The following is a 23,273-nucleotide window of genomic DNA, read 5'->3' on the forward strand; positions in this document are numbered from 1 at the left end:
TGCACTTCTTGTCTTTAAACATTTAATTTGTGGAGAGGACATTTTTATGACTGTTTTTAATTCCACTTTTAAGGTGATGGTTTTAATAAACGGAAATGATGTCTGAAAGTAACAATTGGTGGTGGGTGATGTATGTGACCTATAGCTTAGCGCTTTACTTCTGTCTCCATGTTTAGCTGTTAAAGTAATACCATCAGTTGAAAAAAAAAAAAAGAGCAGCTGTTTCCATCACATTTTGTTAATGTCTGAGGAAATGAGGAAATTGAAATTAGGTGTTTTGTTCTCTTGTGATGACAGCCTCACATGCCCTTATCTGTCAAAAATATTCTTTATAATCCTTGAGAGAACTGAGCAGTGTGAGGGTCAGTTACTATGAGTGTCTTTTGTATGTGTTTTGCAGGTATTGGAAGAAATTTCATGTTACCCAGAAAACAATGATGCAAAGGAGCTAAAGCGTATTTTAACACAACCTCATTTCATGGTAAGCAAATACTACTCCTTGCCTTTATTTTATTTTTTTAATATCTTTTTTCATTTAAAAAACTTAGTTCATTAAGTTCTCCCTAAAATCTGCAGGTAATGACACTGTATACAGTACAATATACCTATTAATAAATGATTCTAATCTGCTGAACTGGTATAATAGCTACTACTACTAGCTACTAGTACTAACGTTGGTCTCCACTATTGAGGGACCACAGCATATTGAGACTGTTGTTTATAGCTGTCACAAAGATAATGAGCAGGTTTTAGGAATGCTTTTTAGAAAGCCAGTTCTCATCAGAGCAGACTGATTGAAATATTTTGCTCTCATTACTTCTGTTTTAAGAAGAGTAAGCAGCAAAAAAATCTCAAAGCTGTGCTGATAACAGAAGGTACATATTACTGATTTTAGATATTTTCACTGTCTTTTTATAATGACAATACAGGAGGGATTTTTTTTCTTTCTCCTAAGCAGCATCAGGCAGTTATTTGTCTAGTGTAAAATTATTTCACTAGTTAAGCTGCTAAACACTTCCATAGGTCAATGAAAAGGCCTATTGTCTGCAGTATGTAGTAATCCTACTCATGGTGAAGTGTTGTGGTCTGTTTTGAGGGATCTGGGAGGTATGTTGAGGCAGGGGTGAATCTCTTTGGATATCCATAGGTAGAGCAGGGATACTCCTTTTCCTTTTTTACAAATCTTGTTAGGATAAAGGTATGTTCTAACATGATAGGTTGTGAAGTCATTGCAAAGTCAAAGTTCATTTAACATTATTATACAGTAAATGAATTGCTTGTACAGTCTAGTGAATTGACATTACGTATCAGCACCTATTGTGTCTGCCTGACTTGTGTGTGGCCATTGGCCTAAGTTCAGGGATGTCCTTGCTTTATAGCAAGTTACTTAAGGTCAGTATTTTGAAAGCGGTTAAAGGATTTCTTTTGTTTATTCTGTGGATAAAATTCATGAATTCCAAACTCAGTGTTTTCTTCAATTTGCTGTACACTGTTGTACATTTAAAATAATGAATTGTGACTTTCCCTAACACAAGGATGATATGCAAGGAGCTTTGTGGAGTTTGCTCATCTGAAAGCTGAATATACCTAATTTCCAAGAAAGAAAGATCTGAAATCAACCTCATATTCAGGTAGAAGATGAAAACTGGAGAGCTGCATGTGCCAGCATGATGGCCAGAGTAACTTTGGGTGCATTGATTTTATTATTTTAGCTTAGCTCTGGAGTATTTTTCTTAAATGAATCGCCTCATTATTCCCTTACAGTACTTTGCTTGTGTCATGTAAAGGGTTCAAAGCATGCAAGCTAGACTTCTAGCAGGTGAAATTAAACCTGAGGAGATGTACACCAGAAGCTAGACAATATAACCTAGCAGCTGATGAGCACTCAGGGCAAGGGCAAGGTGGAAGATGTTGGTCTCTATAACATGCTGATATGTTGCTGCCTCAAGATGATACCTGTCCTAAAGTCTATAGCAAACCTGGGCCAACATTTAATAGGAATAGCTGCTTGAAACAGAACATGCAACAAGGTAGAATGGTGCTCAGCCACATGGACAGAAAAATAAAAATTTAAAAACTACTACAAACTATACTCTCTGGTACTCAGCTTCTGTAAATGGAACATGACTGATGAAAGGAAATAAATATGTAAAACAGTATTGTCGGTTTACATTCAGTGTGGTTGCCAAGCATTATAAAGAGCAGTGCTCTGGTTAGTGAATTATTGAGCTCTGATGCACAGAAACAAGAGCAGTAAGACAAGTAGGAACGTGTGTGTTAACATATACATGATAACAGTATTCTGCAATTATTTTTGTTATCTAATGTGTATGGAATTAGAAGATAATGAGATATAATTCATCCCATTTACTTACACATGCAAATGTGTTTATAGTTTAGGTTATATGTAGAGCTTTATAACTCTATGTATATAGCCAGTAAAGTGTGGATTTTTCAGTACTCTCATTGGGATGGAGATGTTCATGTTCAAAGTTTTTTTGGCTTTTCAGTTTTATTTTATTCTTATGTGTGTTATGGATTATATAAGGTTGCCATACGTAGATATCTGGTGATTGTGAATTTGTCTAAATTTTTTGTTGAAACATTCAGAAGTCATCTAGTATAATTCTGTACCTTAAAAGGGTTCAAATTACCATGTTTTAGTTTCATATTAAAGATATATCACTGCTGAAAATATAAAGCAAGGCATGCAAAGCAAACGTAAGGCCACGAATTACATAAGAAATGCAGTATTAAAGGGTGGAGAATACAGGTACAGGTAAGTGCGTGAAGTTGAATAATTAGTTTTCTCATCTTATTTGGGGCAACTGCGAACAGCTTCCAGATAACAGAATTTGACTCCTATTTGGGAATGTTTACTTGTAAGTTGAATCAAATTTAGAATTGATTTAGCTAAAGTAGTTTGACTTTTTTTTGGATTTATAGTCCAGACCTTTAAACAGAAAATATTATTAAACTAGTACTAATGGAAGCAGAGGAGTTGTTGAGGAATTGTTGCAAGTTTCAACTTAGTGGAAGACTAAATAAATTAGTAAATAAAATGCTTGTACACTTGAATGTTTAACTGAAATACTATTTATGTAGATGGTCTTAAAACACTGGAAAAATAGGCAAGAATGTGAGCAGAGCGTTACTAGTTAGGGAAATTCTGTTCCACCATTACAGTGCTGAATTCCCAACTATGGTTTGATTTGAAGAAAGTTAACTTAAACTGTTAATGAAGTTATCTTTTATGACATGATGCACATTCGAAGCACTGTCTTGGGAACGCTTAAGAGTATAACAGAGGCCGTGAAAATCCCATTTCTGCCTTGGGTTCCACTTAAGAAATACATCTTGTGGGGATGGTTTTTAATCACTATTTCCATTTGTTTTGTTTTGCTTAAACATTGTAATTGAAGATGGAGATGTTTCCGAATCATATTTCCCTGCCAAAAAGAATTTAAGTCTTGCAAGACTGATGGGTATTGCAAGAGCATTTAAATGACAATTAGCAAGATGTTAGCTATAATACAGATTGACCTATCTGCAGTAGCGGCTAATATCTGTACTGTATACTGTGAGGCTTTATTTATCAGTCCTTCTCTGAGAAGCCCAGCCTTTTAGGTACAGTGGTGGGATCTTTCTCTGTTTGGTCCTTGATGAGTAAATACAGGCATAGTACAAACATATTCACATATAAATTGCTTTTATTTTTTGGATAGAAGCAATTTAGCTATAATATACTCCTCGTTAAGAGTTAAATGCAAGTATGAACTGGAGATGATACCCTGGAGAAAAGTAAAATGACATATCATAAAAACCTTGGTGCTGTTGAATACTGTTTTGGAAATGGTTATTATACTTTGTCCAACTTCATCTTATATTAGTATGTTATGCTCTTAACTGCCATGCAGGCTTCTTGTCTTTGCCCTAGGTTAGTATACTTACACAGTCAGTTGTTCTGCTTATCAAATATATCTAATAACATGTAGTCAGTCACTTGCTGTACCATTATTTGTATTGGGAAAGAAAGTAAAACTAATGAGGTCATATTTGGCCATTCTCTTCTTTTACATTGTTATTTTCATCCAGTATTTCAAACTCAGTGCAGCTGTGCTGGGTCTGTGCTCTAGCAGAAGGGGAGAGTATGGAAGTGGTTATGCTAATAAACAAAAAACACAGTATTTCATTGTTTCATTCGGTAATGATTCATAGACTGTCCTTATTATAATGAAGTACCATGGAAACTTAATACCCTTTTGTTTTTCTAAAGTAATTATTATGGAATAATTTGCTTAAAAAGGTAGCTTCCTAATTCTGTGTCTATGCACATAAATAAAGGTAGCTTAATTCTGATACCTTGCAGGTATTGGAAAGATAAGGGAGAGCGAAATAAGTTCATTCTCACTGAGGCATCTACAGTAGAAAATTATGTTCACTCATGCAGATTTTGAAGTTTCAGTGTATACATGGATTTTCAGTCTGATTAATTCTAACTTATACTCACTTCATAGAAAAGTCACTGTATAGAAAATGAGGCATAAATACCTTGAGTTTTACCTCTTATTTCTGGAGAGTTTCCAAAGTATTTATAAAGAATGAGCGGGGAGCATCAGAGATAGTGGACAATGATGCTATTTTGTTACTGTAATCTCCTCTAGGCCTTACTTCAAACTCATGATGTAGTGGCACATGAAGTTTACAGTGATGAAGCGCTGAGAGTTACACCTCCTCCCACCTCTCCATACTTAAATGGAGATTCTCCAGAAAGCGCCAACGGCGACATGGATATGGAGAATGTAACGCGAGTTCGACTGGTGCAGTTCCAGAAGAACACAGATGAACCAATGGTATGTGGAGAACCTGAGTATTCTGCTTCACTCTGTACTGATAAAGATTGGCATTGTATTGATTTCAGTAGAAGTTTCTGCACTTGCAGTTGGCAGTATAGTTGAAATAGTTCAGCAGCATTGTATGTACTTACCTTCCTGTCTATATATTCTTCTGTTCAAATGCTGCAGCAGCACCCCTGTAGCTGTTTTTGTTTAAAAACAAACTTGTAGTTATACCAGATTAGTCTCTACCATGTAAAACTGAACTGGACAAGCTGCACTTGAATACAGAATAATATTTTTTTAATGAATCTTAGACAATGATTTATTAAATTATTGCATCTTCATCTTACAAATAGCATCTGTTTTCATTGCTCATATTTAAAGGAGAGGTAAAGTTTATTACCTTATAATATGCATCCTGTCTTCAAGCTTTTTAGGAACAGTGACTGTTCTTATCCACTCAAGAGTCATGCTGCTGAATGTTTTATGTTAGGAGTATAATACACTTCTTCTCCTAGGGAATCACTTTAAAAATGAATGAGCTGAACCATTGCATTGTGGCAAGAATTATGCACGGAGGAATGATTCACCGGCAAGGTAATGATGTCATAAATAGTTATTTAGATCATTCTGTTTTAATTGTGTAACACTGTATATTTCTCATTTTGACTGCTACTGTTCCATGGTATTACGGACTTCTGTCTAGATGGAACCTGTTAACTGCCTTTATCTCCTTCTCTCTGTGTATTGCAGCCCTTTATGTTTCACATAGGCTTTAATTAGGGAAATGTGATTGTAGCTCAGTGGGGGATTGAAATGCCACTAATTTCTCAAGCCATACTTAATCGTCTTTAGAAAAAATCCTTACCTTATTTACAGTACTTTTCCTTGCAAAAATGGATAAACCTTGTTCTACTAAGAAATTAAACTTCTCCATGCATTTTCAAGCAATTCTTGATGATCTTAGTACTTCTGATATTGAGGCTCAAAAAAAATTTAAAAAAAAAAAAAAAAACGAAGCAAAAAAAAATCCTTAGTTTAGGAAGGAAGTTTGCTTCTAACTGTTCTTGGGTAGTAATGATCCTGTGCAAGGGATTGTTTTGTGTGACTGTTCCATAATGGGAATAATGGAAACCTTTTAAAACCTGTTAAAAAATCCAGCTACGCCCATTAGAACTGTGTTCACTTCTTTAAAATTACACAGTATCTTTTACTTCTGAAACTTTGGGAAATTTAACCTATGTCATATGTGCTTCATCTAAGTGAGGTAGCTCTTCTGCACATAGGTTTAAGTGGAAATGAACCGTATTTCGATGTTTCTGTAATGCTCTCATATTTATTTAGTGTTTCTAGTTTTGTTAGTGCTCTAGCTGCCTCTTAGTTTTACCACGTCATTGAACTGCCTGTATATAGAACATTTTTACTGAATAGAACAATGGAAATGATGATAGTGATCTTGAGTACAACATGTTTTTGAATCCTACTGAAAAGGTCTGTGGCTTTCATTTGTTTCTAATTTTATTGTTTCTTCTATCTCCACTTGCTATATGGAGATGTGCCAGGCAGTAATAGCAATTACTAGATAACAGATCTATGGAGAGTATTATAGGAGCTATATTATTCCAGGTCTAGCACTATTAAGCACAAACCACACAATTTACAGTCACAAAATAGGAACTGCAGTGAAATCTGCCTCCATCTGTATATCAGATGTATCTAGCCCTGTCGGTTATAGCTGTCCTTATTCAAAAGATGGGAAAGTTGTAGGAAGATAAGCTTGTAAAGATGCTATCGACTTTCACCTCCCAGGGAATTCAATTTGATGAAAGTGAAACACCAATTTCAATTATTAAAAATTGTCTTTTAATTTACTTGTCTGTATTTTTAGGATAAGTAAATGAATTGTATCTCAGATCTCAGTCAACTCTTTTGACTGTGTCTTGTTTTTCTGCTTTGTGTCTGTTCTTTGACTTACCTCAGTTGTCCATTCAATTTTACCTGTGGTTTCTCATAAGATCCCTCATGCTCTGAATATTGTTTTCAGAAAACTCCTACGCTTTTTTCCTGTTGACTGGTTTGAGCTCATAGATGTTAAAAAGTGAATTTATTTTTAAAATTCATTTAAGAAAAGATCTTAATATTGCATTAAAAATGTAGGATTTCCAAAGAAGAGAAAGGACTTTACTGGCTGCCTCTTTAACCCCGCTGGAAAAACAGCAGTTGTGCACTGTCAGTGCTGCATTCTTGAAGTGACTTAATGTGAAATTCACCCAAGCAGAGTTACACTGACATCCCTGGCAAGGCTTATTGAATTCCAACAAAATGCAGGTGGTGGCTTGGTGAGAATACAGTGATTTGTGCACAGCCCTTAACTTTCCAAGCAACAGAGTTTCCTTTTGACTATAAAATGTTTCTGATGAGGGATTCCCACAATTTGTTCTGTCTTCTCCCTAATTGGATAGGATTTCTGATGCTTCTCTGCAGAGCAAAAGTACATACTTCCTAAAACTGTCTTCATTTTGATTTACAAAGACATTTAATCTAGAAATACATCCATTCCATGTTACCAAATGCGTTATACATTTGGATAGCTTAAGTCCTGAGTAAACATAGCACAGCCAATAGGAAAGGTACCAAAATTGAATGGATAAATATAGCTACCATGAGAACTACTGATATGGAATTATTTAAAAATGTCAAGTATACTCCTTTCTAACAAGAATATATTTTTAAAATAAGATGTTTCTGCAAATATTGTGGAAGCTTTCAAGGAGAACTGCTAGAAAATCATGTAGCTTGAACTACTCAAATCTAAAATTGTCATCTAAAAGAGTCTCCTACATTGCTTCTAATCCTGAAGATAATCTGGTGCTGCCTCCCTGATTTATCTTTTGTAGTGTCTCAGAGCCTTGTGGCATGCCATTTCCATCTCACCTTAAGGAGGTCAGTTTGTGACTTGCCTTAACTGAGTGGATATTTGTTTCATCATCTGAGCTTGTAGGTAGTCATACCAGCCATTCACATTCAAGTTGTGGTCAAGAGTATCTGCAGAAAATGCATTCTGTAACTGTTGCAAATGTAAATCAGAGACATGAAAAACAGCCTGACTAATAAAATTAAGACAGTGTCCAGAAGCCAGACTACATTAAGCGGTAGTCTGATAAAATGCTGGTTGAATAACTGCTGAACTTTGCCAGCCTACTGTTTGCATGGGAATTTCTATTCAGTGTGTGAGTTTCTTCAGTGTACCTGTAAGGAAACTGATGTTTTCTCTCTATATACTATATAAGGCGCCTGGGTACCTCATGCTGGCATATTGACTGCAGTCTCAAGGACAGATTCTAATGCATCATTACCAGCATTCTTTTATGAATCTAGCAAAAAAAAAAAAAAAAAAAAAAAAAAGTTACATATTTATGCCTTTGTATGAATATTAGTACTGGCTTACAATTCTTAGATTGTGTGAGTAATTGTGTTGATTGTGTGTTTTGTTATTTCTGCAGGTACGTTACATGTAGGGGATGAAATCCGAGAAATAAACGGCATCAGTGTGGCAAATCAAACAGTAGAACAACTACAAAAAATGCTTGTAAGTGCCTGATACCTTTCCCCTGTTGTTCATGAAAGCATTTGTAATATCTTTACAAAACTTTGCAAAATTGTACTGCGACATCCCCTTTTGCTTCTATTTTTTTTTAACAAGCTTACTTGTAACTGTAATGAAGAATCTTTCTGCATTCAGCTGTTAATAAGTTCTGAGAGTTTCAACTTAAAACTCTTGTAATACTTGGTTATTGGTGTTACAAAATACATATATATATATATACATACACATACATATATACACCAAGCTACAACAGTCTGGCTTTTTGGAGGAAAATGGCATTTTGTCTTAGTTTGATATTCTGCAACATAATTTTTTTGCTTGCAACCCTACTTCTGGGATCTTGGATGGTAATTACTATTCCTTTTGTTGTGCCCAGCTCCTAACAGACAAGCTTAAGCAAGTCCAGGCAAACAGTACATTGTAGAATCATAATAAGCCAGCCAGAGAGGAAGGGAAAAACTTCAGGAACATTTGAAGTGATCTCCTTACCTTTCTGTTCACATCAAGTTCTGAGGTTGTCAGCCATATGGTGGCAGTTAGATTTCAACTGTTCTTTAAAAAATTATACCTGTGCAAATATGTTGCCAGAGTATACTGCTGTTCTACACTTACCTCTTATTATGAATATGTAGCAAATGCAAACCAACAAACCCCATCTTCTTTTTTGACATTAGACTATTTATGTTTCTGCCTTTACTGAAGTGCTATGCAGCTTTTCCAGAAACAGTGAATATGTTTTCACTATTTAACGTGCATAATTAGAGAGAAGAAAATGTCACTTTTGTAACAAGGATTGTGTAGATCACAAGCATATGTCTACAAAGGAAGGACTGACATGGAAGAAACCTACACATCTGTGAATTTCTCAAGTTAAAATATGGCTGTACGTAGAGATTCAAAAACTGGTCAGATGAACAAACTGATAATGCATGTTCATCCTTTACATCAGTGAGAGATTGTCTAAACATTCACTTGCAAGTGAAATTACAAATTTGCCATAGCATATCAGCTTCCCTGAATATTTCTTTTAGGAAAGCGTACAACTTCTCTTAGACTAACTAATGCTTTCCTATCAAATATTAGTGATTTGAAGATTATATATTAGGCATCTTTAGTCTTTAATGAAGTGCTTTTCTTTTTGCAGAGGGAAATGCGTGGAAGTATCACCTTTAAGATAGTGCCAAGTTATCGCACACAGTCTTCATCCTGTGAGGTAATGAATTTAATGAACCATCCTATTTGTTCCTCAGTCCTGTAACTAACTGCCTGCTGATGGCTGAATGTTACTGCTTTCTGGGAAATTGTTTCTGCCTGTCCTGTTAGATCACGCACACCAATTTTACAACAAAGATAACGGAACATGAGTAGGTCTCAGCTACCTACTCAGCCTTGCCTTCATATTCATCTCATCAGCACCTTAAATAACTCTTTACAGCCTACTTAAATTAAAAAAAAAAAAAAAGAGAGAGAGAGAGAGAGGGCATCCTCAACTGATGCATTTAGGAAGCCCCTTTAAAAATTATATTTTAAACACATTTTCCAGGAAGTCTATTAAGGTTCCTCAGCTGAGGAGCTATCCTCCCTTTTCAAGCATGAAACATTATTTTGCTACTTTGGGCTGTTAAGGGTTAATTGAATAATCTGTTTCTGTATTACCCTGTTGAGGTAAATTTGTGATGGTTGTCTGTAACAGTTACATGTGGCTAAATATTATGTTTCCATGCAAAAATGCTATTTGTCATTACAGAAGAAAAACAGATTTGGAGTTCAATTCCCGTTGAACTAGAAACTTGGTGTTACGATTCTTGCACAGTAGCATTGTCGAGTTTCCTCTTTCTTGCTCACAAAGTTATGTTCCGGTTTACAAATGTAGGGAATTAAATTCTAGAAAATGACTACTTGAGAGGTACTGTTCCAATTTAAGTGTACAGATGGCATATGCATTGTGTAGATGATGCCAGTCTTTCTGTGCCACATACTTAACTGCACAAAATTCCCTAATTAGAATTCCAAGAGTGAAAACACAAACCCTGTTGAAGTCAAGCACTTTAACCTAATTGGAGCTGTGGTTTCACACTTACTGCTTTTGAGTCTCAGAAGATGCTAGAACACACAGAAGCTATTGTGATTGTCAGAACAATCTGTTTGGAAAAAAATATATACTGCTTTTGGGTGCCTTCTGTGCTTTTAATGGAAGCCAACAAGAACGAGAAGCTTTTAGAGGCAGAAGGTTCAACAAATTTTCACCTGTCAGGTATAAATATGAAAACAAAAGTTTTTCACGAAACACAAAGGCTTTAAAAAAAAAACTCAAATAGAAATTCTAGAGTGTGCTTATGCATTTATGTATTGAGTTCTGTACTGTAAGTAGTAGTTATAATAAAAGATAACCCTCTTCCTCTTATTTTAACACAAAAACTGGTGAAACTATGCATCTCCTTGGAAATATGATCATTTGGAGAAAATTAAATGCAGCATACAACTTTAATACCATGAGGTGACAATTTTGTAGCATTTCTTAGCTTTCTGTTCTTAGGTTCTTCATGACTGTTTTTCACAGAAGACTCTTACCTTTCTTTGCTTTCTTTGAACAAAACACTAGAACTGGGAATGATCAAAGTCAGAAGAAAACCAACCAAACAAAAAAACCCAGAATGTATATTTATCACACTTCATGGCATTTTGCATTTAATTAATCAGGTGCCTAAATCTACTCCACTTGTTTGGTCATAGCTATGACTTTGACTGGTGTCCCAGCTGTTACAAGTATTCATAAAAAGACAACATTTCAAATTCTGCTATTAAATCATCTTTAGTCCTTTGGTACAGAGAGAATTTCTTTCAGAGTTTTTCAGAATTGTGATTCAAATGAGGAATCAAATTATTTGCCACTGATACAGCCTTAAAATGGCTGCTCAGTCATATTCTTAGGACATGGAAAACTTGCTTCTGTGCACTCTAGCAAGATAACTAGCTTCTATGCACTCTAGAAAGATAAATTCAGACGTGTTCAGTCTGTACTAGTAGAACTGACTAAGTGATTTTTGGCTGTATTTCAAGTATTTCTAGAAATTTACGTTGGTTTTCCTTTCCTGCCCATCTTCACACACAGATGGTTGCTGATGTAATGTAGTTTTACTAGAAGAGGAATGTAAAACAGAATCAGTAATTGGTTTTGGTTTTTTTAAGGTAATTTTTATGATAATAATATCATTGGGGTAAAAAACACCTTGATAATCTTGAATAAACAATTAAGTATTAGTACAATCAGACATAATCTGCCTATTTGCTCTTATATAATAGCTGTTTATATCCCTTTATAATACAAAGGTATACAGGTGTTAGTTTTGAGGAAACCTATTTTTTAAATGTTTCTTAAAATCCCACTTGCCACGTTCTTCTTCTTTTGTGAGCATCTAAGGAAAATGTTGTAGTGGTATTTTCTAAATATTATACCATTTTCCATATTTAGGGAAGTTTTGTCCTTGTAGTTTGTAAAGTATTTCAGTGTACCTGGGCAATTTTCAAAATTTCAACTGACTAATTTCAAGTTGTTTAGGAATAAACTTTCCTTGAAAACAGCATTTATGAGTTCCACCTTTGGAAAATCTTGATCCAGTCATTCTACTGTGAGAACACCTGCTTAGTCGTTGCTGTGGTACATGGAACACATGGCTCAGATATCTAGATAATGCAGTGGCCGGGATGTTGTTTTGTCTGCTTCCACTACAAAATTATTTTTACAGAAGTACGAACTTCAGTAATAATTTAGAACAGTTGTGTATGCTGATGATACATTTCAGCTAGTACTTTATCCAGCTGAGAAGCCCTTTAGCTCTAGCTACATTTGAATTCTCACTTTGTACCGACAGAATGTCCTAACTTCTTATGTTGTTGGATATGTAAGAATGGTAAGGGAAGTACTTTTTTTTTTCCTTAAGAAAAAGCTTCCTTGCAAGCAACACTCTTTGTTTCAGATTATCTTGTGAAACACTTAAGCTCTTTCATTAGGAAGAAAAGCCTTTACATATACGAGATATTTAAAATCCACTGGTAATCATAGATTTATGTACTAAGCCTTGAAATGTTGCCATTAGGGCTAAGATCATAAGACTTTTTGTGGTCTTCAACCTTTTTATAATCTCAAACTTACAGAAAAAATTGCTTGAGCAAAACCGGAGTTGAAATGCACTTGGAGATTTTTTGAAAATCTTTGGGTTTTTTTTTTTGTTGTTGTTGTTGTTGTTGTTTTTTGTGGATCTGGCAATGGTGTTACTGGTGAGGCTGTTCTTGTACATGTTCATGGAACAGGCTGCCCAGGGAGGTGGTGAGTCTCCTTTACTGGAAATAACTCAAAACCCACGATTTCCTGTGGAGCCTATTGTAGGGAACCTGCTTTAGCAGGAGGATAGGACTAGAGGATCTCAAGACATTCCTTCTAATCCTGATGATTTTGTGAGTCTGTGTGTCTAATTTGATTGGGCCATATCTAGTAGATGTAATTGATTTCTTCTGTAGGGCTGTGTCTCAGACATGTTGCTTTGTCATTCAGAATCCATCTACTAGAACAAGGAGTCAATGTGAAAGTAATTTTGCCACCATTTGGAAATGACTGCAGTTGTATTTTCTAAGACTTCAGCTGTGATGCATGAACTAAATAGTGATTATCTTGAAGTCTACCATTTTATTATTTAGCATCTGGCTAGATAAGATTGGGAATTCTAGATGTTCAAGTAGTACTGAAATATTATATCATTTCCACGATACTCAGAATCATTTAATCCTCTGAGTGCTTTTTTGACTAGAGGATCTATCCAGAAAAGATTCTGACTAGAGGAACTCATGATTTGTCTAGTTCACTGGAGGAACAAACTCAGAATCAGAGATGAAGTATTCCAATCCAGGTCTAAGCAGCCCTAACTTTCTACAGGAATCTCCCTACTCATTGCTTTTTACTTTTTCTCTAAGATTTTGAGTCTTTTTGGAGAGAAAGCTTAGGTCCCTAGGAAATTAGGAACCTAAATGTATTTGAAAATGTGTCTGAATTAGCTAAATATTTAAAAATTCTGCATATACTTCTTGACTAGTTCGATACAACTGCAGTTTCTTACGATTAGTACTGAAATCACGGATAGCACTGAAAATGTTTATTTTCCTCAGTATGTTTTGACAAGCATTTTCTCTGAATAGTGTTCTGTCTAATGTTGAGAATTGTTGGAGGAATAAAATCAAAATATTCTCAAACCAAGAAATTTCCTTTAAAGGGAGAAGCCTTCAAGAGTGTCCAGAAATAGCGTCACTACTCTAAACATGTTTTTCTCCAAAAGAATTGGGTGCTTACGTCACTTTCCAAACCTTTCCCTGCCAAACCATTACTGGACTAGTAGATGATAACGAACTAGTTTTAAAAATAAAGCAGCAACAACAGCAACAACAAAACAATAACAGAAGTAAATTTCATCCTTCCATCTCTTTTTGAAAATGAGTGAAATTGATAGAGCTTGAATTGCTAAGCAAGCAGAAGATCTATTTATGAAAGAAGGAACTTGCTGCTTTTTTGCAAAGAAGTATCTCTTAGCTGCTTTGTGATAACAAAGGTGGTGCCAATATGCAATTCCCTGAAAAAGGAATAATGGTTTTTTGAGCAAATATAATTGGTTATTGCAGTAATCAGTATTTTATTTGGAACTTGTGCTGGATTTCTAAGTATCATTAGAACCGATTCCATCCAGTTTATTATGTGTTGCAAACAACTTTTAGCACCAAATGAGTTTTTTGTTTTTACATGTGCAGCAGAAGTACACAGACCTAAATGATTTTACAGTTATATTACTTTCAGATAGCTGTATCTGAACTTTATGAAATCACATGCAATGAGTCCAAAAAAAGTGCATGTCCTAGATGAGTTTGTTGTACATCAAGAATACAGGCAGCAAAAGTAAAGTATTGCTTGCCATTTTAATTTTTGCATATGTGTGCTTTAAAATAGCTGAGTGCTACCACATAATTAATAGAAGTTGGAGAATATATTAGTGGACCTTCACCTGATTAATGCTGTTGCATAAATAGTTCAGCTCCAATTCTGTTTTTTAATCTGTTCACAAAAGGCACTCTTATTGATAAAATGTGGCAGGGTAACTTTGTGTTCTTTGAAAACTGTTTTACCTCTTTTATCTACTATCCCTGATGTTACACGAAGTTACCAGTCATTCCTCAGTTGACCCTTGATATGGGATATTATATTCCAAATTTTCTTTGGGGCTATAGGAGATTATAATTTTTGTCTCGATGTTTTAGTGACTTATTTGATTTTCTGAAGATGTGTCTAGTTAAACTCAATTGCCTGATATTATGGAATTAAGGACATCATGATCAAAATGGCATGTGAAGAAGATGGCTCAGCAAGCGACTCTTGTCTCTGCAAGACCTAGTCAGAAAGTCCTATCATCCCTTCTGTAGAATTTCTGCATCTGCTTTCTCCTCATTGAAATGTAGGATCACAGTGGTAGTGTGAGTTAAGAAAGGTGGCTTTTTTAAATGATATATTTTTGCAAAGTTTAATGTTCTTAAGCTCATAAGAATGTTAGAGGACAAAAAAAGAAAAAGAAAAAAAAAACTTAATACGCTGTAAAATGGATGAGAAGACTGGAGAGAGTGTCCAGATTCCTGCTCCTGTGTTAGCAGAGACACTATAGAGTATTATATCTAAAGGAGTAGGTGATCAACACTGACCTCCACATAGCTGAAAAAAAGATTTAGAAGCTTCTTTAAAATGAGACGTTCCTTGTTGTAGTTCAAGTATGCAGCGTATAACTTTAGGTAATCGGCTTTAGCAAAAGCAACAATATGATTAATGGCCTTCAGTGTTGTCAGCCACAGAACATATAAGAATTCCCAGATACTAAAAAGCTGCTGAGGCAGCATAAAAATAATTATTGCATAAGACACATCAAAACGTCAAACGTCAATCTCAAACTATGAACAAACTTCAAATTTACACAGTAGTGTGGAAACTTTCACAGACAAAGCAGCAAAAAATGGTTATAAGGCTGTGGATGTAACTGTTCTTTTAAAAATTTATCTGTGTTCCTGTGATAGTGTTGTGTTGTTAATGAACCTTGTGTCTTATTTCAGAGAGATTCCCCCTCTACATCCAGACAGTCCCCAGCTAATGGCCATAGCAGCACTAACAATTCTGTTTCGGTAAGATTTCCAGTTCCACACAAAGAGAGTGTGAAAGTTTTGTTGGTGCTCATCTGCCATTACTGTTATACTTATCGTGTGGTCAGTGGAAAATTTTGTCCTTCTGATAGAACCAACGTTATTACATATGTAACTCCCCATTTTTGTTTTCTGAGAGTTTTTTTCCAACATATTCTTCTCATTAAAGGCCATACAGTGAGTTAAATGTTAATAACTGTAACGTGACACTTTGGTCAGTCTTAAATCATAGTTAGCAATATCCTCAAGGCTAACAAAAGGTTTCAAGTGGAAGTCTTATTTCCATCCTAAACTTCAGAAGCAGTGTTTGAAGAACACGTAACTGTGCAGTTGATACATCAAGACCTGTTAGACTCCATAAGCTTTGTGTTTTGAGCGACCTCTGGAACGTGTACTGGTTTCCGCTATCTGAGTTAACGAATTGGTGTGCCCTCTGCTGTTGTGGTACGTGCACATACTTTGTGAAATACAAGCCTTGGCTGGATATGAAAAGCAAAAGGCTTTAAATTGCACTACGAACCAAGCTATTATCATCACATCTTTAACACAAAGTACTTTCTGTTTCATACGTATTCAGATAGAAAGGTGCTGTTATCTCCTGTTCTTCTAATGTATAGTAGTGTTAAAATTTGTGTTGTTTACCATTTGTCGTTGTTCAGACCAATGTAGTAACTGTACCTGCAAGTTCCCTTAGTAAGAGTGCTGTCAATATCATGAGTCATGGAACTAGCTAAAAAAAAAAAAAAAAGAGTAACAAGTCCTTTAATTAATAAAAAAATCACAGCATTACACCTGAGAAATTACTTACTGCAAGGTAAAGTACTTATTAATTAATATAATGAGAAATAATTGTGTGGATAAAAAAAAAATTAAGAAATTTTTGTGAATTAAATAAAAATATGACTACTAGTTATAATCTTACTCTTTGGTGCAACTTATTCTTAACCATAAAATCTTTACTATTTATTATAGTCATTCTTGTCTTTTAAAAACAAGATGAAATATGAAGTGGGAAAGGCATTCATATAAAGAGCCTCTTTCACTTGACAGTGCTTTTGTGTTGAAGATGCTGAATTGTATATTAAAGAGCACATTCTCTATCTGCTTAAACTATTTACCTGCTTTCTTCAGCTTGCTGCTAAACAGCCTGAGTTTGATTTTTCTTTAAGAAAAAGGTTTTTCTAAAAACGGGTCAATGCTTTATATTTTTGTCTGACTTACCACCTTAACGTAATGTAGTATGAATCACTAACAAATGGTGTTGTATGCTCTTAACAAGTAAAATGAAAATTTCTTTTCCTGGGTTGGCTTTATTCTGCAGGACTTGCCGTCGACAACACAACCAAAAGGACGACAGGTGAATAGCTGTCCTCCATGGGAATGTATAAATTTAGTTGCTAGTGAACATCCCTGCTTATCTTTTTCCCTTCATATTCTGTATGTGCTGGACTAAAACATTTAAGCTTGGAAAATTTGTGTGTTTTCTTTTGTTGTTGTTGTTTGTTTGTTTTGTTTCATTTTTCTTTTTAACTCATTTGTTTGTGGCTAATTCAAAATAGCATTTTTTTCATGTGTCTGTATATGCAAAAGTTATAAAGTAATTTTAAATTTAATATGATATGTTGTGTAAGCAAGATGTGACTTATGCAGATTTTCATCTTAGAAAAGGCTCAGTGTTGTGTTTTAGCTGAAATGAAGGGCAAGTGCATAATACTCTAAAACACAGAGCTTCTATTTCTTGAGTTGATTTATTATTAGTTATTAACATTAACAAAGCTTTTCAAAGAAATACATGAAGGACAGTTTGTATTAAGAGCTGGTAAGTCTGAAGATAGTATGTTTTCAGTCCTAAGGCACAGACACACAGGCCAAAAAAAGATCTTTCATCCAAAGGATGTGGATTCAACCTCTTACTTATGTAATATTTTTTATTGTAGTTTGATTCAGAAGAGTCAATGGACCCCATAAGCTCTTGTCTTTGAGAATCTTTTTGTATGATTTTCTAGTTATGTTAACTGGAATACTTACTGCAAGAATTTATTTTTCACACTTCATTTCCTATTTTTAAAGCTTACAGCTATGTGGTTCTTTCAGCTTTCAGCTGTCTTCTTTCAGGCTGCCTGAATGCAGGAAAAGCTCCTTGGAGGACCTTTCAAGCTGTAATGTGAGGTTTTGTTCTTCCTCTCATTAGGTAGTTTTCCCAGGAGAGGAGAGTTTGTTCAAACCAAAATAGTGTTGTCCCTCATACTTGTACTATTCATAGCTAGCCTTTTCTTCAAGTTTCTTTTCCCTCTGCTCCAGAGGGAATGCTGCTGTTTCTCTGGTAGTTTGTCTTCCTTGATATAGCAAGGGCTAGGATAACAGATACACTGATATAAATAAGGAAGTGTGTGATGTTTCTTGAGCAACCAGTATTGTCTTTGGATGGCGATTTAGTAGATAATGGCTCAAACTGCAGCAGGAAATTGAAAAGCAGGGGAAAGTTTCCACACAGTAAAAATGCTGGTCACTTTTTTAGACCTATATTAGATTAGGTTGAGGTTAAGCAAGGAAGTAGTTCAGTACTGATGACTTCATGGAAAGCCAGTAACTAAGAGAACTTTGTTTTAAAATATCCATTTTTTTCTTGTGGAAGATAAGAGCTTGGGTTGCTGATCTAAAGTCACACACTCAATACACAGTGTAATAAAGGTCAGATTGGAAACATTAGAAGTGGAGTTGTGTGCTAATGTTACTATCAGGTGCTCTCTAAACATATAAAAATTCAGGTGCACTATGGTAGCGACTGGTCATCGTAAGTCAATATGTGTTGGGTAGCAGACTAGATTACTATAGAAATTAACTTTTTTGAGTGCTGCGTGTAGTTCCATAGCTGCAGATTTCCGAGCAAAGATTTAAAAGTGTTGCAGTTTAAATGAAGGATATTACGTTGCAATTTATAACTATCTTCTTCTAATTTAATAAGAAAATCAGCAGTAGAGTACATGACTTCCGGAGTCCCTATAGGGTGATGTTTGTTCTTGAGGTGTAGAAATTATCCAATCACCTATTTTGGGCATGATGTTAATTCTGATTTTAAGATCTTCAGATGCATTAGGTCTATAATTTTTCAGTGGTTGAGACCTCACTAACACACAAAGCAGGGATTTGTATATTATTTTAAAATGTGAAGTTAAAGTTCAAATTTCTTCTGTTAATATTCCTTAGAGAATAACCCATTCCAGCGTGACGGTACAGGAGCGATGTGGACTTGTTAGAGTACACCCAGAAGAGGGCCACAAAAATGCCCAAGGGATGGAACACCTCCGCTACTAGGACAGGCTGAGAGAGCTTGGGCTGTTCAGCCTGGAAAATTGAAGGCTCCTAGGAGACCTGAGAGTCTGAGAGAAGGGAGATTTAGATTGGACATAAGGAAGAAGTTTGTTTACAGTAAGGGTGGCAAGACACTTGCACAGGTTGCCCAGAGATGTACTGGATGCTTCATCCTTGGAGACATCCAAAGTCAGACTGGATGAGGCTCTGAGCAACCTGATGTAGCTGTAGGTGCCTCTGTTCATTGCAGGGGAGTTGTACTAAATGGCCTTTAAGGCCATTTAAGGCATCTTTAAGGCATCTCTTCAAACGCAAAAGATTCTATGATTCTGTGATTTATATGGGACTAGACTTTTACTGAAATCCCTGTATAGAGAATTCCCAGATTCCACCCAAGTTACTAAATGTGATAGGCCCAACACTAGATTCCTATTTAGTCTAGAAAATGTGGTACTAATTTTTCAGTATAAATACCTAATGATCAATAATGTAGCCTAAATCCTTTGTACTATCCAATAATATTTCTCATCATGAACATTTTAAAACATATCTTGGAACTTCAGTTCGAAATTGCAGCACAATTCAAGTTACAAGCTGCTGGCTTTCGGTCTAAAATTATTCACAGTAATTAATATTGAGTTGAGGGACCCTATCCATTTATTACAAATCTGCATAAAGTCTTCAAAAGCACTTTTATTTTTGCTGTTCGAATTTTACAGTACATAGAAGACATGAGCTTGCAGAATAACATCATACGTCTCCATTGTTGGCTGGTTTTTTTTTTTTTTTTTTTTTTGCTTCATTTTCAACTATCACTTATGCTTTTGCCCTTCTGTTTCTTCCCTTGCTTGTTGCAAACAGTGTACATAGCTACATGCACCAATTGTCACCTACTTCTCTTAATACTGCACCAGTAATAATATGGCAGCATCTTTTATAAACTCTCCTTTGTAGATATATGTAAGAGCACAATTTGAATATGATCCAGCAAAGGATGACCTCATTCCTTGCAAAGAAGCTGGCATCAGATTCCGAGTTGGTGATATTATCCAAATCATTAGCAAAGACGATCACAACTGGTGGCAGGGTAAACTGGAGAACTCCAAAAACGGTACTGCAGGTCTTATTCCTTCTCCTGAACTTCAAGAATGGTATGACTTATGTTTTCTATTAAAAAGAATCTAGTTTTGCTTGTATTTTTGTCCTTCGTGCTTGTCATTGTTATATAACTAATTTTGGTGTAATCTTTCCTTTTTAAAAAAAAAAAAGTCTATGTTGCCTCAGTTTCTGTGATGTTGATTTTTTTTTCTCACATCTGCATAACAGTAAGAGTTGCATGTAATATCATATGTTTATACCTGCTTTATAAACATTACTTTGCTTTCTGATACACTTTGGGAAACTAGAACTGAAGGCTACATACAAATCATTTATATAAGCAGAGCAAATCTGTTTCCCCTTCAGGTTCTAAACGCTTGTCATTGGTGCTACTTAAGTACCAGTGGTGCTGGATTAAGGTTGTAGCTAACAGTCAAGCATTCAAGGGGTTTGAGGTTTTTCTCCCCTTTCCCTTTTCCATGTGAAAACCAAAGAGTAGAAAGAAACCACAGTGCAGAAACTTACAAAGAACAGATGAAGTGAACAGCAGTGGTGCCCAGTTCCACAAAAGCAATGCAGAGCATTTAAACAACCCCTTGCAGAAGCTATTTAGCAAATGTTTTAAATATATCAGCACAAGCTCTGGCAAGTAAGTCCTGGAGCATTAATGTTAGGACCACAACTCAGGGAAATTTATTGGTGTGTAAAATCTAGCCCAAAATGTTTCACGCAAGATTTGCTACGTAAAGAATTGGTGTACTGTAAAGGGTTTAACAGCACCTGTACCACCTCTGCTGTGTAAGGGAAATTCTGCTGCAATAAAAACAGAGGTAGGTAGCCATTTCATTGCATCTCTTGCAAGCCCTAACATGTGGGAGACAGTTGTACACTGGAATAGGAATATATGCAATACTTCATCCTGAAGGTCAACCTCAAGACATTTCCTCAACACAACACATTTGCCTTGAGCTTTATAACACAGCAGCCCTTCCAAATTTTGCTCTTCCAGTCTAGTCTACTGCGCTGGTTTACAGTCATTTTAGTAGCTACCCTTCTTCCCACATTCCAGTGATATGTGAGCTTTTATGATCAACTATTACGAATATTATTTATATCAAAATATATCAGTATATAAGTGCATTTAAGTCATCAAAAAAAAAGTTTGGAAGAGTCTTACTGTACTCTTACGCTATTAAACAGCCTTATTTTTCTAAATCATCGTGCATGACATTTTTAAAATACAGTTGTTACAACTTTTATTTTTTCTACTCCATATGCCAGGCGGGTTGCTTGTATTGCCATGGAGAAGACCAAACAGGAACAACAGGCCAGCTGTACTTGGTTTGGAAAGAAAAAAAAGCAGTACAAAGATAAATATTTGGCAAAGCACAATGCAGGTATGGAAAAAAAAAAAAAGCAAGTATATTTAAGAGGTTAAAATCTTTACAGTCAAAACCTTGCCATTAAGTGTTCAGCTGGCACTATTAACCTAATCAGTGACTTTCAAAAATGGAAAATAAATTTTAATTATGCCAACAACACTCTGCTTGTACTCTGCTGCTTAGACTATACAGCTGAGGCAGCTAGAAGCATGCTGAAGCAGTTAGAAGCAATTAGAAGCGTGCTGCAACAAAACAAGTGCATCATCATATATCCTACAATGATTTTATGGGTTTTTTGTTTTGTTTTGTTTTTATGTTTAAACAAGTACTAGATATGAATTTTACAATCAGATACTGTACTGTGCACTACAGAACACTTTTCATTAGCATTCTTGTTGGTGTGTGTTTATAGTGAAAACATCATGAAAGGACATTTTTCTTGAACCCTTACAGCTGCAAGCATAAGAGTCATTGTGTAGTTGGACTGTTATTTTACAGCTAACAAATCTGACAAACTGGGAGTCTTGCAGTGACTTCTGCCTGAATCCTGATTTTTGAATTTCTATCTAGACTGCTGAAAAATTGAGTTGTTCTGAAAGAGATACAAATCTGTATTCTCACATTTCTCTTTATCTGTACAATTTGTGTGTAGAATCAGAGCTCATAATATTTCTGTAGTATGGAACTTACATTAAGAGTTACTTGAAAATAAAATTTAGGAAAGTCAAAGAACAATAATTATCATATATACTCTTGATTCACAGTTACATTTTAGACATTCACAGTCAAATATAAAATTACCTGTTATTCTGAAACCTGTTTTGCTTTGTCTCTAAATATTTAATTAATGAGGGAAGTAGAGATGGAAAGCTTAACTGGTTTACTTTATTTTGCTGGCTTCCCATTGTGGTTGTTTTAATGTTTCCACTTCACTGCAGTAACACTAAACCATGTTTTACTAATTATGACGTTATTAGAAACCATTGCGAATGAACTGGATCTTATCACCTATACTCTTTGACAATACTCACTTTAAATTTTTACCACTTGCTCCCAACGTACATTCCACAGCATGCTACTCCCTTCAGTTGTGCCAGTATAACTTTGCATGGTCATGCTGTTAACTGGACTAGCTGAAGAACAACCCAACAAAATACACTTTTTCTTTAGAACAGACAAATTTCATAGTACAGTTCACAGCTGCAACTACGTAGTTAATAATGTCCATGTGACTACACATGGCGTGCTGCAAAGGAATGAGTATGTCCAGGGTAGGAGCAGACAATACATTGAGCTAATTTTGTTCCTGAAGACTTCGTATCAATTAAATTCTCATCCAAGGAGGGTAATATAGACATAACTATCTTGATGAGAGGGGGGGTCATTTTGGAGAAGGCTGACAGACATTTGATTGCATGATTTGATGGCCTTAGTGCTTGCCCATGGTAGTGCTTTTGGAAACTTTTTGTCAGTTTGCCAAAAAATAGAAACGTGAACATTTGGAGCAGTCATAATCATTAAAAAACATTCTTTTCAAAATAACAATATGACATTTGCCCTTCCCCCCAAGAAGTCAAAAAGTTAAAGGACAAACTGGGATTAATATTTCACTTAGCAACATTTATTGGTCATTGTATCCTTCAGCTACTAAAGCTGATGCCGATAACATTCCAGGGAACTAAGAAGTATGTAGATATTAAGAGGATCGCTGAAATGATGTGATGCTTCTGTGAATTTATTAAGTTTAATGAACTTAGTAGTGAATTTACCTTCTCTAGAATATCACATATGGTATTGTTAGTCAGAAATACTGCA

At 35.3% G+C, this 23,273-nt stretch overlaps 1 protein-coding gene across 14 annotated transcripts in view; it reads left to right on the forward strand.

The window, feature by feature from the left end:
• The window catches only part of CASK (calcium/calmodulin dependent serine protein kinase), a 195,396-nt gene that overhangs the window by 156,339 nt on the left and 15,784 nt on the right, over window positions 1-23,273 (forward strand). For 6 of the 14 annotated variants that reach the window (XM_015301649.4, XM_015301645.4, XM_025145955.3 and 3 more), the window contains 9 exons: window positions 401-481; window positions 4,665-4,853; window positions 5,357-5,435; window positions 8,342-8,427; window positions 9,590-9,658; window positions 15,580-15,648; window positions 16,988-17,023; window positions 19,933-20,129; window positions 21,358-21,473. In XM_015301649.4, coding sequence (XP_015157135.1) covers window positions 401-481; window positions 4,665-4,853; window positions 5,357-5,435; window positions 8,342-8,427; window positions 9,590-9,658; window positions 15,580-15,648; window positions 16,988-17,023; window positions 19,933-20,129; window positions 21,358-21,473 — 922 coding nt within the window. The remainder of the gene's footprint in view (window positions 1-400; window positions 482-4,664; window positions 4,854-5,356; window positions 5,436-8,341; window positions 8,428-9,589; window positions 9,659-15,579; window positions 15,649-16,987; window positions 17,024-19,932; window positions 20,130-21,357; window positions 21,474-23,273) is intronic. The other 8 variants (XM_025145956.3, XM_025145957.3, XM_040664868.2 and 5 more) reach the window with 3 other exon arrangements.

This window comes from Gallus gallus, chromosome 1, assembly GCF_016699485.2.
Source record: "Gallus gallus isolate bGalGal1 chromosome 1, bGalGal1.mat.broiler.GRCg7b, whole genome shotgun sequence".
NCBI lineage: Eukaryota > Metazoa > Chordata > Aves > Galliformes > Phasianidae > Gallus > Gallus gallus.